This window comes from Styela clava, chromosome 5 (assembly GCF_964204865.1).
Source record: "Styela clava chromosome 5, kaStyClav1.hap1.2, whole genome shotgun sequence".
NCBI lineage: Eukaryota > Metazoa > Chordata > Ascidiacea > Stolidobranchia > Styelidae > Styela > Styela clava.
Window position 1 is genome coordinate 3,809,303 of NC_135254.1, and position 20,798 is coordinate 3,830,100.

At 34.6% G+C, this 20,798-nt stretch overlaps 3 protein-coding genes across 3 annotated transcripts in view; 2 read left to right on the forward strand and 1 right to left on the reverse strand.

The window, feature by feature from the left end:
* LOC120329781 (FGFR1 oncogene partner 2 homolog) overlaps window positions 1-20,798 on the reverse strand; it is a 443,159-nt gene that overhangs the window by 365,060 nt on the left and 57,301 nt on the right. The window lies entirely within an intron of this gene.
* LOC120344629 (uncharacterized) overlaps window positions 1-20,798 on the forward strand; it is an 89,112-nt gene that overhangs the window by 29,298 nt on the left and 39,016 nt on the right. The window lies entirely within an intron of this gene.
* On the forward strand, window positions 7,419-16,672 carry LOC144422700 (uncharacterized). The gene is made up of 5 exons (XM_078112427.1): window positions 7,419-8,806; window positions 10,096-10,262; window positions 12,141-12,337; window positions 13,254-13,338; window positions 14,140-16,672. Exons 1-5 carry the CDS (start codon window positions 7,513-7,515, stop codon window positions 14,164-14,166), a joined length of 1,770 nt encoding a protein of 589 aa, XP_077968553.1. The 5' UTR covers window positions 7,419-7,512; the 3' UTR covers window positions 14,167-16,672.

Below are 20,798 nucleotides of genomic sequence, written 5' to 3' on the forward strand. Positions count from 1 at the left end.
CAAAATTGGAAATTCTCCGCAATTACGCGTTCGTCAAAAAAGCCAACTTTTTGTGTATAATAGCCTTTTCTGTCGCACAATAGATAATCCATGACAACGACGACAATTTAAATGTCATTCTATTTTAATTTAATTGTGTTCATGGTAACTCGCGGTTGCGTCGACTTACGACAAGATGAAAGCATTACTTCTTCAAAATGCCACGGCAATCTACGAACATAATAATGTGAAAATATATTGCCCCATTATATATATTTGATTATAATACATATTTTTTGCGATCTTGCGAATTTGTAATCGTCGTTAGAAAAATCCTACTATCTGCTCTAAATTGCCAGAAAGTACAACTTGATTTAGTACTTATTAAAAATATATTCAAAGTATATTAGTGAATCGAAAATCATTAGTAAATCAAAAATCATTTTAATCCGCGGTTGTGTTGACAAGAAGAAAGCAATACTGCTCAGAAAATATCATGACAATCTGTAGACACAAAAATGCGTGGCCCGATAATATTTTGTTTTAATTAATTCGTATTTTTGTGAATTCGATAAATCTGAGCTTTTGGTACAACGCTCCAGTACTGTACCTACCAATGTAGAGGCTGTGAAGATGTAGAGGCAGTGAAGCAAAGAATCCAGAAGGAAAATGCCTTGGTACGTTACCTACAGTAGCACCCGAAATTTTGCCTTTTGCAATGTCTAAAAAAACGTTATTAATCGGTCGCGGACCATCATAAAACAAAACTGTTAGCGTTCTCCGGTTTATTTTTAGTATTGCCGCTTTTCAATTTAGAAAATTTGGATTTCCACCATTGACATCCACCACAAATTTATTCCTCGTTGCTCAAACTCGCAAGAAACACCACTATCGGTATTTATCAAAGCGTGTGCATCCTCGTGTTTTCGTCGAAATTCCGCAAGTCTGATTAAGCGACGCGCAAGCGACCTGTCGCGTCACCTGTTACCAAAGTTTCAAATTGTAAATTGGTATTCTAATAGTTGAATATATGCCCAGCCCTACTCAGTAACCAGTAATTATCGACTTGATTAATGTTATTTGAATAAACTTTCTTTTTATGTGTTATGTAAATTCTAACGTAAATCGTAATTTGGCTTATAGTTAAGTTTCGCGAAAGAGTTTGCGCCCGCCGTGAATTTCTGGCTCGTTGCGGACTCATTCAAATGCTTCGCAGACTCATTTAAGACCGCGGACTCGGGTTGGGAAACACTGGACTAACTTCACACAACGAACTGCCAGGGCCGAAATTGCAGCCTCTACAATTATTTTCCCATTTGTTTCTTCTCTCGGCATCTGCTGATAGCTTCAATAGTTGCACTGTTTTCTATTCCCGCTGCAATTAGACGCCGAGCAGCCTATAATTTTATAGCAGAAGGTACCAGCCTAGCCGAGGATCACGGAGAACCGCCGTAACCTCGCAGGCGACGTTAATCGAAAATGGCTGCCAATTTCCATTGTTGCGCAACTTAGGTATATATGGGCTTTGATCTCGTGATGTTCGAATCCCATGCCGCATTGATTATGTGGGAGAAGAATGCTGGACTGGTGGTTCACGGAACGGCTGGTCGAATGGTCGAAGTTTGAGGAATCTTGGAATGTTAGATTTGAATGGGGGATTCCCCTGTGAACAACAGCGTCACCAATATATAGTTAACCTAATGACCCCTGGTGTTCCTGGGTCATTTTGACACCCTTCTATAATTTTTTTAATATTTCACCAACCAAAAATGCCAAAGACATCATTAATGTGTCCCTAAAAAGCTTATTTTCGTCGCTTTCCACTAAAACGCGCCCACATTACGTAGCGTAAATGCGTCCGACCATATGCCAGTAAGAAGAGAGAAATTTCAAAAAATTTCGAGAAAAAGTTTCTCACTTTTAACGCTGTGGTCGACACGTGATTGATATGCGAGAGAAAGAGTTCTCTTTTAGAAGAGCTATACGTCACCTTCAAGATAAAACAAGACTGGGATTTGTAAGTGAAGTGATATTCGTTTTATCGAAGAGCATTTGATCGCGTGCTGTCTGGTATCTTTGTTTGTTTATTATGAGCCGAAGAACGTTGCTCGCGCGTTCAAAATACTTCGTTTTCAACTAACAATAGGTTATTTGGTTATTTTTAAGCTTTGAAATACTCATACAAATAAAATTGACCTTGTTGCAAAATAAAAATTATACATAAAAAAAATATGATGACATCACCGTAATTAAGAACACTCGGATCAAGCATGGGTAATTTAAACTCAAACATTTTGAGTTTTGAAATTGGTTTTGTTCACATGCAGACCACAATGAAATACTATTGACCTCCCAAAATACATTTAAATTAGCCATAAACCCAAATTATGACACAGACCAGCCATTTATGACCGGGCCGAAACCCTAGGGTTAATCTAATATTTATATTCGGAACATTTTTCAAATCATGAACACCCATTAAATCTAGAAAATTTAGGGAAAGAATTGAATGAAGTTAGATTGAAAATATGTCGGCTTTGTTGCTTATTTTAAGCGGGTCAATTCGGAGCAGACTATGATCGCACTGAACAAAACTCAGCGCTATAAGCGGCCACTAAAGAACTGGTTCAAAATGAACACTTACAGCAGGGGTCGGCAACCTTTTGTCGCACGCGGGCCAAAATTAAAGGTTGCAAGTCATTGGCGGGCCGCACATATTTTTAGAATGTTAAAAATCGAATGGATGACCGATGAATCTCATTTTATCACACAGATCAGAAGTTAAATTTTAAGCAGGGCGCGAAGACTGAACTTTATAGGCCCATAAAACGAGTTTATAATGACAATCGTAAGAAATGTAATTATACACATAAGAATTCATACAAGTGAGAGATTCTTAACAATAGATAAGGGGTCGCGAAAGACTGTGACAGTCATTTAAAATTTTGAAGGCTTATATACCCTTAGGTAATCAGTAATCAGTAGTTTATTTTCTCACCATACTAAATGCACACTTGATATACAAATTGCAATAAATAAATAAAAAGGGAATTTCAGGGTGAGGGGAGCCGCGAGAAACCAAATTTGGTTATCGAGCAGCGGCACCCATAAGCAAGTCTAACAAGGAAATAATAACAAAAAAAAAGTCGAACTGTGTATATACAGTATCATATATACGTTAATTTGAAAATAAATATAAATACGTCAAGGCATTCCAACCAGGTATGCCCAGTAATCTCGCGTTTCAACAACAACAAAACAAGAAACGACTCCGTGCACCAATTATCTAAGTAGCCATGACGATAGCTGCAAAGTAACAATGGTACCATTGTGAAGTGACTGTGGTCGTATGTAGAACATTGTATGGTGCAGGGCTACAGTTGTTTAGGTATCAATGGTAAAAATGAAGTTTCACGAACAGGAAGCCTACCAGTAGTATGGTATGCATGCAACTGTAGTACCGGTAGTCATAAATAATTTAACCTTTTATGGTAAGAAAATTGAACTTCAGTGTGTAACTGGAAGGCACATGATCAATGAATAAATGGTATTCTACAAGATCAAGGTAGGATTAAATTTCATGTGGAACTAACCACTTCATACAGAACATGGAAAAAGCAAAGGTAGGTAGATTGATAAAAATCTAATGTCAGTCAGTTTATGACATAAAATTTAGGTCACACTTCATTTTCGATCATTTATTATATGATACTCGTGGCCTCAAGAATTTTTCAAAATCACTTTATCAAATTTTTGTCCCCGCCAAATATGGAAACAATCTCCTTTTTGTTGATTTTCAAAGCCTCTACAGAGTTGTGAATGAAACACATGCTTGTGATTAAAGTTACTTCCAAAAGCGAATTGATATTTGAATTTGGTCCCAAATTGTTGAGTTTGCATTAAATGTGAGTAAAATAGATTTTCGATTTTTTTTAGGACATTTTTCTCATAAAGTTTGTTGCCCATCGTTCTTTTGTACTTCTACCTGTGACTACTAAAAATCTTTGTCCAAAGTAGTTGGCAAGTTTCTGATGGTATTTTATTTTGTTTTTAAACCTTCAGACTTGCATATATTTTTCATGGAATCATAGTGTTCCCCCCTAATAAATCTAATCTTTTTTGTATAGTCTTCCATGGTTTGCGAATATTACCCCTAATTACTGAATAAGTCTAAGTAATAAGCTTAAGTAATGTATAAAATTTGTTTTATTGTCTGTAAACTTCAATTGTGTGAAGGATAGATTATAAATTGTTAATTTGAAAAAAAAATATTTTTGATGGGAAGCTTTTTTTCTGTGTGGGATTTTGTTGAAACCCCCAGGATTATTAGTTCTTTGTTTTCTGCTTGATTCACAACAGCTGTATGAGTGCTGGGAAAGTTGGTGGTTGTAAGTGGTTATAAATCTCTTTTTAGCTATCTTCTGTTTTACTTACATTTTTCCTGAACTGATGTACAGATCAGCAGTACAGAATTATGAGAACTACCCTGTAATAGCAGAAAGGTTAGGAGTTTTCTTGCGTTTACTAGGAATGGTACAAAACCCAAAAATGTTTGCATCATGTATGCTACAGTTAGGCCGTGTCCGAATACCGCTGATAAAAACGGATTTCCTGCAGTATTACATTTTAACATAGATAAAATACTTCGATAAAGTACATGACTATGACCTGGTAGACTATTTGATTTTTTTCATTACCAAAATAATGCAAGCCAGCCCCTCATGACCAAATAAAAATTGTTTACAAATTTGATTGTTGCATATGCATGAACTAACATAGAAAACTGTTGCCGGCCAAACTTTGTTGCACATTGTTAAATTGAAAAGCAGATGTTATTTTAAAGAACTTATAAACATATCAGAGAATTATTAAACAACAGGATATTTAAAAAGTCCAAGATTGTGCTCAGTAAATCAATTTGTATGACAAATTCAACATCCATATTATTCTTCAGATTCAGTATATTGAAATATTGGCAGCGCTGCGGTGTGTCTCATCATGCTAAGTGTTAGGAATATGTTCTGATTACTCTGCTGGTTGGTTACGACTTCCTGCACCATCAAGTCCCTGCTTCCGAAAACAAATAACTAGCTAATTCCATACCCGACATGGAATGGTAACCAGATGAGAGGCTGTGGTTCGCCCTATGGTTAAGCCGTCCTATCGGCTTTCCTCTTCCCGGGATCAATATGTAAATCCTATCCTATAGCTTGGTATGAGCAAGCAAACTGAAGAAACGATGAAAACAGTTTGTCGGCAATTACAAACAACATTGCCACTTCTGCAACACAGAATTTTCTAGGAAATATGAGCAACGGTCTAATTCCAGTTTTGTATTAGGTAACTGTAGTCGATAGATACCGTAAGTAGATAGATAGATAGCTTTCGTTGGTAGTAGGTATATCTTATTAATATCATATATTTTGTGGGCAGTTGAGCGGGATTTGGATAACACCTGGGTCGTGTTATCACTCTCAAAGTGTTGACAATTTTCATTGAAATCTGCTATATTGTTGCTGCTGGAACACAGGTAAAAATTCACACACTATCAAAATACAATTGACTGCATTTTGCTTCAGTTATATTGCTCTGAGACAGTGGTTCCCAATTTTCTATGGCTCAGTTCCGGAGGTTTTTAGCACTAATGGCCCCTCTGTTTATCATTTCAGGGGTATTTATAGTGTTATTATTATTGGTAGATTTCAAATCCCATTATGCTTAAACAATTCATGCTCAACAATGTGAAACACCTTGTGAAAAAACCATATAAGGCAATGAAACTAGTAAGAATGGGGAGTTTTCCTGTAAAGGCAAATGGGAAATGAATTCTGCCCCCTCCTCCGACCGCTCTGTTTCCCCCGGTTTGGAGCCGCTGCAGTAAATACTTTGGTGTGAGATAATTATTTTTTGATTCCAGGATACAATGAATGGCAAGGAAAACCAATTATCCAAAATTAATATGAGTGACAGAACCTAGTTTGAATTGAACTTAGCGCTGTTGTCTGAACCTTCCAATTTGTAGACTAATAGCGTAAAACTGATTTGATATAAAATATTACCTGTAGCAGAATACGTAAACAGCTTTTAAAGTGTACCAATTTGTGCATGTAATTACAGTATCAGGGAATCAGATTTTATTATGCTCTGAAGTCTCAGCAGAGTTATGGATGACTTATTGTGATTTTTGATTTGGTAAAATGATTGAGTACTATATCGTCACATATAAGCCTAGTTTAAAACTAGAGAAAAGTTGCCAAAATTGTGTGTCGGCTTATATATCCATAACTCTGATCGTACTCAAACGAAAAGACATTATGCTAACTTAATTCAATTCTGCAACAATTTGCTGTGATAGTAGGTGCATACGGCGTGTTACAATTTGCAGTATCGGCTCATATGAGTTTTTTTTCTACAAATTCACTCTTTATGGGCGTTTTTATGGGGTCGGCCTATATGTGGGGATATATGTATGTATTTGACTTAATATACCAGGAAAGAGACATCAACCAAACAGAAAATGTACATTGCCAAATTCACATACTTCCATACCAAATACCTTTTAATATATACCAAGTTATTTATTCAAAATTTAAATTTGTATGAATGCACAGTGAACTTTTAGAGACTTGGAGAATATTATTAGTGTCTGCTTGGTTTAGTCTGGTGTAGAACTTCTAAATTTCAACTTTGTTAGAATTCTGTTTAAAGAATGGTCCACACCTTGAGCCAAATTATATTCCAGAGTTTACTTTGTTAAATTATAATGAAATTAGTGATTGATATATTTTTCCAGTTTCCATAGCCTTTCCCATTTACACTTTGAAAGTTATAGCCACATTGTAGTATATAAGCCAGAGTTATATTAGTGGTCGTGCTCGAAGAATGCAACAACCAGTGAACTCAACTCATTCGTCTTATTAAAAAAATAATTAAATATGACATTTAATGTGACACTGTCTTGTTGCTAATTCTAGTTCTTTGCTTGTTCTTTGTAATGTTCATTTTGGAAAATAATAGGTCACACATATATGTACTTCCAAACCTCGAAGTAAAATTTTTTATAAAAATCAAGCAGTTATGCATCTCTCGTAGGTTACAGACCCATGGGCTACGCAAACTACCTCACGGCGGGGAGGAGTCCAGCAACCCTTTCGTGTGTGATTATCGCCCACTGGATTCAAACCTGGAAACACGCGCAGGGTACACCAATCAAATGTACGATGCGCCAGCCGTCGAACAAAAACAGGTTTTGCAAATTTGTCCTTCATCGCCCTCTTCGACTTTTTCGCCCCCTTCTGTATCGCTTTCCCCAATCGGGCGCGGTACCGCCTACTCTGGGAACAACTGATCTAGACAAATACTTAACATAACTTATTAACACAATGTTTAATGTCGTTTGTGAGCTGAACTAGTAAAGTTGAAGCTAATTTGCAATAGATAAACGTGTGTTTGTGCATTTTATCCTCGATAAAAAACCAAACTAATATTTTTAGATCTTAGTTTAAGGATTAAATTGTAAGTGTCTGTTGATGTATGAAGATGAATTCGAAAGTAATAGACCAGGCTAGAGCAAAACAGTCAGATCGTCTCATGACATCATATGACAGGTTTAAAGAGAAAGGGTTTCTTTGCGATTTCAACATCAACGTTGGTGAAAAATCATTCCGAGTGCATCGTACTGTCTTGGCAGCCTCTTCAGAATACTTTGAAGCCATGTTTTCAAGCAACTTGAAGGAAGTTCATGATGGTCACGTTAATATGAAGGATGTCGATCAGGATGGGATCGCACAATGCGTAAAGTTCATGTATAAAGGAAAGGCAGATTTGAAAATAGAAAACATTCAGCATATCCTACATGCTTCCAATCTTTTACAAATGGAGGAATTAACGAATCTTTGTTTTCAATTCTTGGAAATTAACATTTCTCCAATAAATTGTCTCTCTGTAATCAACTTGGCTCAAATGTATGATCGCCATGATATAAAACAACAAGCCGAACAAGTTGTGATTGATAATTTCGAATCTGTTATTTCTTCCGAGATGTTTCCATTCATCACCAAATCAGATCTCTTGCATTACATAAGTACCCAGACTTACGAAACATTATGGAAAGCTGTGGTAACATGGGCAAAAGGAAAAGATAACATAGATGTTTCTGAACTCTTCAAGATCGAGCAATTTCCCTTCAAATTTCTTCTGGAAACTGTCCTCAAAGAACCCATTGTTAAGAACAATAAAACAGCTGAGAAAGCTGTATTCACTGCATTGTTTTCTGATGTCAAAAAACTGGAGACAAACCTTGATATTGACAACTGCTTCATCTTGAAGAATCTCTCTGAAACCAATCAAACTCCTAAACAAACGACAGTAAAAAATTCCATTATTCAATTCTTGGAGACAAATTTTGAACAAATTAGCAAGAAAAATGAATTTCTTGATATCAGTAAGGATGACATACTGAGACTTTTCAAATCTTCAGGCACAAAGTATTCTTCTGAGGTTTTCAAATATGAGGGAATGATGAAATGGGTGAAACATGATGTCAAAAACAGAAGAAAAATCTTTCAAGACTTGTTTAGTTTCATTAATCTCAAAGATTTATCTCTAGAGTTTTTGAAAGAGACAGTTCGACTTGAACCCTTAGTAAAGAAATCAGAAAAATGCTACGATTCGCTGATGGATGAATTATTTTCCCGTCTGTCTTCAAAAGCTGAAGAAAAACCAAATGCAGAGAAACCCTTGTCTCAACGAGAGGATAATAAGGAAGTATCTTCCACCGCAGGGGGTGCATCAGATTATGGCACAGTCAGTTCCAGGCCATGTAAAGGTAATAGAAGAAAAGTTTATGATATGTTAAATACTGAAAATCACTGGGATAACGAGGCTTCCCTGTCAGTTTTCATGAATCGAGGGTCTTCCAATGTGGTTCTGAAATATCTTTCATTAAAACTCTCATTTTAGGGCTCAGATTGAACGCTGCGTTGGCTTGTTAACCGATAAATCTGGAAAAATGGAAGAACTTTTTGTGTCCAAGTGCATTGATAGGTCAAACAAAATCCTAAATTTCAAGCCTTGGTTTTTCAACAGTTGCATGTATAAATAAATTATAAATTCAATAAAATAAGTAAGTTTTAATAATATCTGATGTCTCTGACCCAGGCTCATGGTATTGAATAAATTCATGACTCGACATATTTGAAGTTGGCCATGTCAGTGTTATTTTTCCATAAACTCAACTTTTCAAAAATTTATTTAATGCGTTTATTAAACAAAGCCATATACTCTAAGCCAGGGGTGTGCAACCTTTATTACCGCCGGGCCAAATACAAGTATCTGAGTGAAGCCGCGGGCCGCACCTTCATTTAAGATAGCCTTTATAGTAGTTGTAGGCACAAAATGTTGTTTCTTTTTACTATGTATCTTACGCTTTGTTAGGATTAGGGGTCCTTGCAGAAATGTGTGAAAACGTATAAATTTCTAAAAGACTGCTATCCAAATTTATTGCCACACCGACTTTAAACGAATTCAGTGAGAAACACGTTTTTATAACATTGTGTATTTTGCAAGCTAGTTCTGCTAATATGACAGTGGCACTCAGTGCGACGCAAAGGTATTGGAATTACTCGCACGTACCAGATTACCTAAACTAAAAACTTTTCGCGGGCTCACCATTCAAAATTGGTCTCCGCGGGCCGCACAATTTTTCCTTGCGGGCCGCATTTGGCCCGCGGGCCGCAGTTTGCACACCCCTGCTCTAAGCCACTGATATCTAATGATATGTAAGAAAGAGAACCAGATTTTTTCCTGTTAGACATTGCCTACCCAATTTATCACACGCTTAGGTATGAGGGGGCATAGAATTGGAACCTGAGATGTGTAATCTGTAAAGCCTACAGTTTAGCACTTCAATCGCTAGACCATGGCATTGCCCAAAACTCAAATAACCCCACAATTGTTTAACTGCATCTAGTTATCATAATTTTCATTCTTTTAATTTATAATTTTTATATATCGTGGTATCTTTCAAATATTATTGAATCCCTCAATCACAGGCATTTCTGCCTAAATAAGAACAAACTTTATTTTTATCATCAAGTTTTGATTTTATTTATCCAGGTGCAGAATCTCAGTCTCCAAGTCAAACTACTTCTAGTCTAAAAATCATCAACCAACAACCATCTGGTGGGAAGATGTCATGGGATTGGTTGGGAGAATCACTGCCAGGGTTTGAAAGATGGGGGACTATTGTCATCACCTACTCATTTCCTGCTGGAAGTCTGATGGTGAGTTATGAAACAAATTTAATTGTTGGTTAAAAAATAAATTACAGATTCACTGAAATCAAGATTCTTAATCAAAAAGGTTCTTGTTCTTAATATCAGTCCCCATTGCACATTAGCATATTTGTACATCAATCAATTAAAATATATTTCCTGAAACAAATACCAGTGCAATAAATGGAAAATTACAATTTGGTAAAAGTAATATTTAGGGATGCCCACAACCTGATAGTTTGCCTAGAATTCTTTGGTACAATTATTGTTATTATGAATTTCTTGAATCGATTCATTGAGGGGTCACAAATATATATCTTATTGTCAATTGAGAAGCAAAATCATTATATTATATAGGTCAAAATTTACTAAATACAACATGATGTAAACAAAAACGTGGATGGAAAATAGAAAATTTTCTGTCATACCCTTTAATTTCATTAATGCTCCAAATATCGTGATTTTGATATAATGGCAAAGACATCCCTTATAATAGTACTGTCATGTTACTGTTTTATGCGATGCTTATTCATGTCTTTTGCTCGGAACAAGGCCCTATACAAGCAGCCACAAATATTTAGTAGGGTGGTTCACGTAACCAACTGATCTGTTTCAGCCTCATCCACCATCAAGTCTATTCTTCCGAAAACGAATAACTGGCTAAACAATCTCTTACGTGTTATAGACTGGTAACCGGATGAGAGGCTGTGGTTCGCCACTTGATTAGGTCGTCATATCGGCTTTTCTCTCCCCAGGATAAATATGTTAATTCTGTCATATCTTATATTTAATGAAATTCAAGCTATCAGACACTGATATCTAATGATATTTAAGGAGATATTATTATTTCGAATTTTCTGGTTCTGCATCTCCTATCCAATTTATTTCATCCTGGGTGAGGTGGTTGGCATGGATTTGAACCGAGATGTTCAATATGTGATGTCAGCTTAGTTCAGTCCAACACTTCAACCATTAGGCCAATTGTTCCAAAACTTTTTGTTTGTGCGACGCTAAATTATTAGGGAAAAAAACTAACAGCGTGCTTATGTAGAAAATTTGAATAAAATTGTAAATGTGTACTTTATGTTTGTAAACATATACGCCTAATGTCAACTTTTTTCTGCCTTATTTTATTTTGAAACTCTAAACAAACTCAACAATAAACAGATAAATAAACTGCAGCTTGGGAAATTGCAGCAAGCAGTGTCCATCTCTATTGTTACGTAACACTAGTGCACCGCGGTACACCCTTTGGTAACCACTGTGTTGGGCCATTGCACAGTCCAGAAGCTTGAAAGAAGTATTGCTAAATCTTTCCATTCACTCACATGATTGCTTCTCATAGAAATATACAGAATCAGTCAGTATTTTGTATAATGCTTATATGGGTTGACTCTGGTTCATGCTTTGTCCATCTATGATTAATTTAAACTGGTATGCTGATTGAATTCAGTTCTAATGGAAATCAAAGCTTTGAAAGGTTTGTTATTAAAAAAAAGTTCGGATATAGAAGCCATTTGTGCAGTAAAATCATAACATAGCCATATATAGATCATGCTTGTTGAAACTTGAGTAATATTAAACTTGTGGTTTGTTTAAATTCAAGTTGTTCATAGAATTTAGCTCTTCTATGTTTAATTTAGAATTTGATTCAATGGTGCAGTAAAATCACGACAAGCTAAATATTTAGCGGGCTTCCTTATAATTTCTGATTTTAATGTTTAATTAAGTTGTTGGGTTGTCAAGTTGAATTAATCTATTAGAAACACCAAGTATTTTGTTAGAAAATTTTTAACTTCTGCTAAACTTTCATAGATATTCTGATATTTATATCAGTTTAACAAATCCCCAGGTATGAGAGATGATTAGTTTTGTTTGTTTCTTCAGGGGGTTTCATATGAAGCTCAAAGGTTCACTGAATATTTGCCATGGAATGATGATGGAGGGAAATGTCTCAACTTACTCAGACAAGCATTCAATGCAAGATTGATTTTCAAGATTCAGGAAGTTGATGACAGAAGAGGAAAAATTATTTGGAACGATGAGTTTCCTCATATGACTAATAAAACTGGAGGACCAAAGAAGTGAGTACTTTGTGTGTTTCATGCTTGATGGGTATTTACTTCCTAAAATGTTAGGAAATAGGAAGGAATAAAACAAATCAAAATTCTTTCAAACTCCTTATTTTGCTATCTAAATCGTCATTTATGGGAAATAATAGAAAGTGGGATTCACAACCCCTGGTATTTAAGTTATTGCTTATAATGACCATGGGATTTATTTTCAAAGCATAAAGACATATTGGATAAAATATTTTTCTTAAAAATTATTCAAATTTATTTATTTGGATTTTACCAACCTTGCTCAAAGGAAAACTAAGCTCATTCTTATATGAAAACGATTTATTTAATTCAGAGTGACTTAATGTTATTTAACTGCCAGGGTCTGGTCTAAAATTCCGGACATATCAACCTATCCATTATGACCACAACTCGTATTGATTAAATGGATTAGAAATCTAAATTATGATTCTAAAATGTTGTATTTTGGGCATCTGCACTATGGTTGTGGTTGTCAGTACCAATGGTATTGTTATAATTCATTCTGAACAAAACCCAAGAAAGGTTGAACTTTGACATTTATTTGGAAGTCAGAGTCATAATTTGTTCCTGTTAAGAAGTTGCAATTTCAGACTTTTTAACAGAAACTAAATTGGTCGCTTATGATAAATTTAAATGTTGGTGCTCTTGGAGTATTCATACCAAAATGGTGCACGACCTGACATAGTATTGTGTACCAGGTTAGTTTTCAGGTTGTGCGTCATCTTGGTACAAATACTTCTGGAGCGCCTAAATGTTTGTCAACCAAGAGTTTTTTCTTCAACTCCCTAGGTGCAAGTTCTGTACTGCAATACTCTGAAGTCAGGATCCATCATTTACCAAACTTCCATTCTTTTTCTATGTAAATGTTCAATGAGAGTTCATAAATTCATTTTTTCAGCAATGGATATCCAGATTCAAACCATACAATAAAACTGCAGGAAGCATTGGAGGCGAAAGGATTCAAGTATGATGAATCAATACGGGTGAGATAATTTTATTCATTTGGCAAAATATTGCTTTGCCCAATTTTCCCAACATGCATCTATATGAACAGTCTTAAATTCCTGAAATAACAAGTTGGATAATCATCACTTGAAACTGAATTGAGTAATGAACTTGCATTGGTATCGAAGGTAGATAAAGGGTTGCTTGTTTACATGAAATTTTCTCAGATTCTAATATTTCGATTTGAAAAGCCCAGCCCTAAATACATCATAGAGGGCTCTACTGTCACATATGATGTCACAATATCATGGTTTTGAAGCTTTTAAAATGCAAACTCAAAAGCGCAATCTTCAATGAGACACTCCATCTGCTGGGCAGTTTTTATTGACAATATAGGTTCAAGGTCCCACTTTTACATCCACCCAATTCTTTTGATTTCCTGTTAGTTTCCTTGACAATTCACTATTGAAGTGATGACAAAACAGTGTGTAGGATATGGTGATTTGAATAATATAGGAATAAATGTTTTTTTTATTCCACGTTTTTACCTTCATACAAGGCTCTGTGCAAGCATCCAATGATATGTAAATGACTAATATTTTTCATAGATACTGCAATTTTACCAGTGAAAAAAATTAGCTCTGTAGCTTGTAGGAAATATCAAGCTTGGATAGATAAATAAATATAACAAAAACATGACTTCAACAGATTATGTCTGAAAAAGCTGCCGTATTATAGTCAGCGAATAGATTAATAAATTCTAGTTTTATCTTATCGCCTCTTATCAAAATTATATTTTCACTTTTCCTTCCCAGTAAAAATTTCCTTCCACTTCTCAGATTCCCTTCCCACGAATTCGAAGATGACGAGATCCAGAAAGATTTCCTACAACACTGATTGTACTGTTCCCTGCATAGGATACTGAAATTGCTTCATTAAATCTACATCAAATGCCAAAACAATATTACCATTGCAGCCATTGTGCAAATTATGTTCTTGATCAAATATTACAAATAACAAAGTTTCATATTAAGAATTGTATTTGTGCCATTTGTGTAAGGCAAATTGACAAATAAGTAAAATGCCCTAGGCAACTGAAGCTTAAGACTTAACTGCGCTGGCATCGTTGATTACACATTGCAGGTTTAAATTCCACCCCCTCACCTCTCCCATGGTCTATTAGATTGAGTAGGCAAAAAGAAAATTTTTTGAACCTTTCAAATAAATAGTTGCTCCTCACATATTGTTAGATATCAGTGACTGCTATCATATAGTTTAATATTTTTGAGGCATTTTTTTTATAATTCTCTAAATATTCCTGTTTTTTCCACAGTCTACAACACTCCGGGTGAGGTAGCGGGCATATGATTGAACTTGGGTTATTTAATCAGACATCCCAACATAGTCGAGTCCAAACACAACGCTAATAGGATGATTGTATTGCCAATATATTTAATTTGGTGGAATCAATCAGCAAAACGCTATGTATTCGCATTAATTATAATATGTTAAATAAACTGGCATTTTTAAGTTAGTCAAGATATCTGAAAAGTGTTTTGACAATTTGTGACAGGTTATACCCGAATGCCCATTGGTTCGTACTTTAACAAAAATTAATTAATCAAGTATGGTTTGATTTGAAAAATGTCCAACCCAAACCTGTGTTATTGAGCTCATGAATTACGCTGAATAGATTATCTGTATAAATATTTTTACCATGGGTCCTAATTGCTATCCACAACTAAATATATTATTAATCTAAGTTTCAATGTTGTTTCTTGTGCATTTTAATATATTACTTTTATGATATATTGTATAATTATTCCGTAGGTTCCCCGCTTCTGCTGTAAATAGATCTATACAATTCTGAGCTTCTAATTGTCAACCACCGCTGTATATATATCAATATCCAATAGTATTTTTATAATCATGCAACCAAGCCAAGTTCTGAATAATATAAGGTACTACCGAAGTATGTGGACCAAGATGGCCGACACCAGAACGTAGTATGTGTACCAGGTTAGGGTTAGGCCATAATTTCAGGTACAATTACTACGGGAGTCACTTGACTAGTGCCCGAACTCGTAATACTAAAATAAGGAAAATTATGGCCTTGGTGCACAACTATGTTCCAGTGTCCACCATCTTGGTTTACATACTTCGAGATTACCTAATATAAAGCATCTGACAATATACAAATCAAGAGTTCCAGCAAAATTCTTTTTGGAAATACAGGACTTTGTATACTCTTGCACTTCAAAATTGATTTGACTACATGCTCAAATGTATTCTATGTGTTCTCGAACAAGTTTAATATAAACGAATAACAATTTATGCAATCAAAATATTTCGTATATGTTTGCTACAATGCTGTATATATCTATCAATATCCTATTGAATATCCAATAGCATTATTATATATTATTTTTATATTCATGCAGCCAAGTCGATGCTGTATATACAATCTATCAAATATTCTTAAGCAAAATCACCACTGAGTTATTATTCAAGTAAAATCATTTATTTGCAAATATCCTACTTTGTATACTTTTCCACTGCATAAATATTTGTATTATGAATTTGTGATATGTATTGTTTTTCAAACCATTTATTCTTCATAAAAAGAAATGTATTAGCTTGCAAATTCCATAGTTCATACTGAGATAAATTCTTGGTTTAAAACTAGTGATATTTGGGATGGAAAACTATTTCTATGAATTGTTATCACATCTCCACTGCGAACAAGACTTTAGACAAGGAGCCAGCTTTAAAGAGACTGTCATAATGGAGACTCCATCATAGCGACGTAATCAAGTGAGCGACTGTCATAATAGCAACCGCATCAAAACAGCGACTGCCACAACAGCGACAAACCCTAACCCTCACGACCCTAAAAAAATGTGACACGACATAGCGTTACCGTCCAACGACCGACAAGGAAATTCAACTCAGTGAACACGAGTAAATTCGCTATCATAACAGTCGCTGTTTCAATGCGGTCGCCATTATGACAGTCGCTGTTTTGACAGTCGCACACTTAATTACGTCGCTATTATGAAGCCGTCATTATGACAGTCACTGTTTTGACAGTCGCTATTCGACCTGGATACCGTTCTTTTTAGTTTTGCATTGAGAAACCACTTTATCGCACCCTTGGTGAAGAGGTGGTAACGCATTCTAACTTATTAGCTCCGAAAATTAAGTCAACATAGAAAAAAAACTGATTTCTGTCAATTTTGAGAAATATATAAGATAAATTTGAATAAATATAAAATATACAAAAATGCTAGTACTAATATTATTCTTCCTAATCCAGTCTTGAACAATTTTTTATTATAATGATTTTTTTCGATTAATAATAAACCTGATTATAGACTAAATGTGTTTTTATTTTATCCCTTGAGAAAGTAAACCATGACAATGTGATAGAGGGGGAGTTTACCATCATTTCAATAAATAAAGAAGTAGACATTTGTGAAGAAAAAAAACTGAATACACATTAACTTTTAAAGTCTATTTTCAATATAATTAGAATTCGAAAATATTTTAGAATGTATTGGGAATGGTAGATTGATTGGTTTTGTCAATTCCACAAATAAAAATATTTTTAACATAAGTCAATCTAATCATTCTAATCAATCTAAATTCATTTTTTTCTTTGTTCGACGCTTATTTACAACTTTGGCCCTGAAGGCCTTGTACAACTATCCACTCATATCTAATATTTCGTAAAAAGCTAATATTTATTTAAAATGACCAGAATATCACTTGTTGGGTATTGCCCATCCAATTCATTTCACCCTGGGTAAAGTGGGGGTGACGGCATGAAACTCTAACCCGAAATGTGTGATCTCAATACCAACACAGTTAAATCGAACACGTTGGACAAGAGGGAATGACACCAGCGAATTTACCAATGTTCTTTTAAGATAGTTAACCAATGACCTAACCACCTGTTGGTCCTCAGATATTGCTCAGTTTATAGAAGGTTGGATATGGAAATAGCAATCTGGTTAACCTTTCCATATGCCTTGAGTTGGACAGTTGAAAAAGTCAAATTAGATAATTCAATACTAGATTTAAGTCATCTAATTTAATGATTTAAGTCTTGCCAATGACCCGACTTGACAAATTGTGAGATATGATACTGTGTAGTCATTGAATAATTTTTAGTCTAGTCCTCAGGCATGTAGTATTTAGTTTAAAATGAGTAGCAATCAAATAAGGCTCTTTTCCTTTCACATTGACAGAATCAAATAAAGAAAATTTCAAGTGTCAGCAGCGCAATAGCAAGAGTGTTGCAAACTCAGCATCTTAACAGCTACCCCATACATTCATAACTATTCCATATATCTTCACCCTTTCTGACAGAATGGACTTCGCGATAGAAGGTTTAGAATTCAACTCTGTATTTGGACGTATAGTTTATTGGACATTCACAAAATTGCTACCCCAAAATCCTCTCCTTAATTCTGTAATGCATAATTGTTGTTTTTTAAATTAATAAAACTGTTTATCGTCTCATCGGTGTGGTGCCTCATTCTAAGCGATATGAGTACGCTTTTCCGGCACACATCTGATTACCCTGCATGGTTCGAATCCGTGGGGATAATTATATGTGAAAAGATTGCTGGACTCTCGCCAACACAGGGTGGTGTTACGGATTTCACTTGTATAAGTCTATTTTATAGGTATATTTTGATTTTCCCTCCCTCTCCCCTAAAAACAAATATATACAAATATTCGATTAACTAATCTCATACTCGACATGGACTGGTAACCGGACAAGACGCCCTGGTCCTCGCCTCCGGGAAAGAAGCATATGTAAATTTAGTATACTATCTTTTATCACTGACAGAACATAATGTTCATGGAAAGATGAAATTGTTAGGTCCTTCTTCAATTATGATTTAGAGTTTGATTATGATTAAGTGTTGTAAACTTTTTATAGTATTATTGTGACTTACTTATCACTAGCGCAATTCCATCATATAACGTACCAGGCAGGAGAAGGTAAATGCCTATAGTCGATGTCTTCTTGATTGTCATATTTGAACGGGGACTTCCCCCGCGCACAACAGCGCCACCAATCAGATATATAGTTGGTTGGGATTTCTATTGGGAACATTTTCCAAACCACGTACACCCATTATATCCAGAACATTTATCTTATTATTTGACATTGTTCTTATATTAATTTATCTCTGAAACGGATTTTGTATCTTTTTTCAATAGTGTTTATATGATTTAATCTGACGATCATAAGGGGGCGATAGATACCAGGTATTAAGACCATGGACATCATTAATTTATCAAAAGCATTTTAACCGCTGAATTTAGTCAGTGAAAGCAAAATTAAAGGTAAATGTTACCAGCAAGTCATCCTAAATCTTCTACTTAGTAGTTACCAACTGAAAATTCTTTATTTTAAAAATATATTTAAGAGCTATTTTGGTCATGAAGGCAGTAAATAGGACTAATTAAAAAGATTTAACAATAAACTAGATAAATTCATTTTAATTTCCTTATGCAAGACAATTTAGGATGAAAAACATATGAAAACAATTTTGGAGTATATAAAATCTCAACTAATGTTCAGGAAGCATTGTATTTCTATGAAGTACTACAACAATAGAACAGGACTTAGTATTTATTTTTCGAAAATAGTAAGACAGATGCAATATCGGACAATTTGCACCCAATTAATTGTCTAAGATGTCAGTATGTTACTAGTTAATTGTTGCAGATGAATAGGCATATTTTACTTATTGGAAAAAAAGGATATAAGGTACTGGAGTGTGAGTGACCTATTGATTTATAGGGACGGAATGTAACTTACAGGGTAACAGGGTATCAATTTGTTATGTTACATTCTGAGAGGTGCTGGTCATGGTTTGATCTCAAAGTTTTCACTGTGACCTATAATTTGCCAATTTCATCCTGCTGTAGCAAATTAAACAATATTAGATTTCTTTCCATTGATAAGGAGCTAAGATCTATTACATTTAACTAACCATATAATTTTCAATCTTCTGTTTGCAACCAAAATCTACATTATCAGCTTGATATTATAACATTGGTGTATTTTCCTTTTTGCTGATAAAGTAAGTTTTGATTTGTTTCTTCTGAAAGATTCTGAATTTGGGCCATTTTTGTGTTTAGTTCAAAACTTGTCGTATGTATCTGAATCATTTTCTTCATAAAATTAATTATAAAGTTAAATAATTGATATTTGATTTGTCATGCAATGGCAATGGTTTGCTATTTGGTTCTTGCTAAGATAAAACAATTACCTGCCCCTAATGGATATATTTCATCTAGATATAGCAAATTATACAAAATTTGGTTTTTGTCCTAGAATAAGCATGAGGCCTATAAAAGTGTGGGGCCCACTGTGCAGAGGGGATGACTTATCAATTCCATCCCTTTATACGAGACGTTAAGATTCTTACTTCTTCTTCTTACTTTTCCAACAAGTGATAATTGACCCAATGCCTATTTAAATTCTATTTTGTTCTCATAATTCTTGTAGTTGCTTCGTATTTAAGTACTTGTTAATGTATCCACATAGCACTTTCGTTTTTGGTTGCTACCATGACTCCTGAAATTAACTGATACTTTTAGTGACTGATACTGATACTAGAGTTGCTGTTGTATATGGTTAAAGTTAGATAATGCCTCGATTAGATGGTCGTTTTATTCCATGAGTTTCTGGTTTAGTTCCTATTGTGTTAATACTTGTAACAATATTTCCAGAGCATCATAATATATCATCATATTATTTATCTACCAAAATAACTTTATTATTCTTCGATTAAAGGTTTATAATGGTTACTTTTCCTATAGTTGCTGTACTCCATTACTCCACATTGAGCCCCCATGAGATAGTTTATCATAGAATTTCTCCTAATTAATTAATACCAGTAACAATTTATCCATTGAGTTCTCATTGTTCAGTGTATTTGTGAAACTTTTTTATTATTCCTGAATCAGAGATTTATATAGAAATATGTTTTAGAATTTTGATGTGGACCATCTTGACTGTCATTAATTAATACAAACAATTGCTGCCCCTATTCATCTAAGCACAAATACGTCAATGCAAATTTGTGTGTGTGTATTTTATACTTAAATATTAATGCAGATTCATTTTATATTGCTCCTTCATTTGGGCATTTTTATTTGTGAAACTTAGCCAGTTAAAGTTTCATGATTCATTTTGAGCAATGCAATTTTGCTTCAGATAATATACAGTTACGTTTAAGTGATTCCTTACTGAGATTCTACTTACTGAGATGCTGTATTATAAGTAAATAGGCTAGTGTAGTGTGGAGTAGTTTTTGGTAGTCTGCAAATCATGAAATCTCAATTAACCTCATTACATAGTTGGAATAGCATTTACTGATTTTTCTCGAGGGGAGGAAATCCTATAAGATAGCATAATCATACCTCTCGTCCAATTACCAGTCCATGTCGCATATGGGAATAGTAGTTAGTC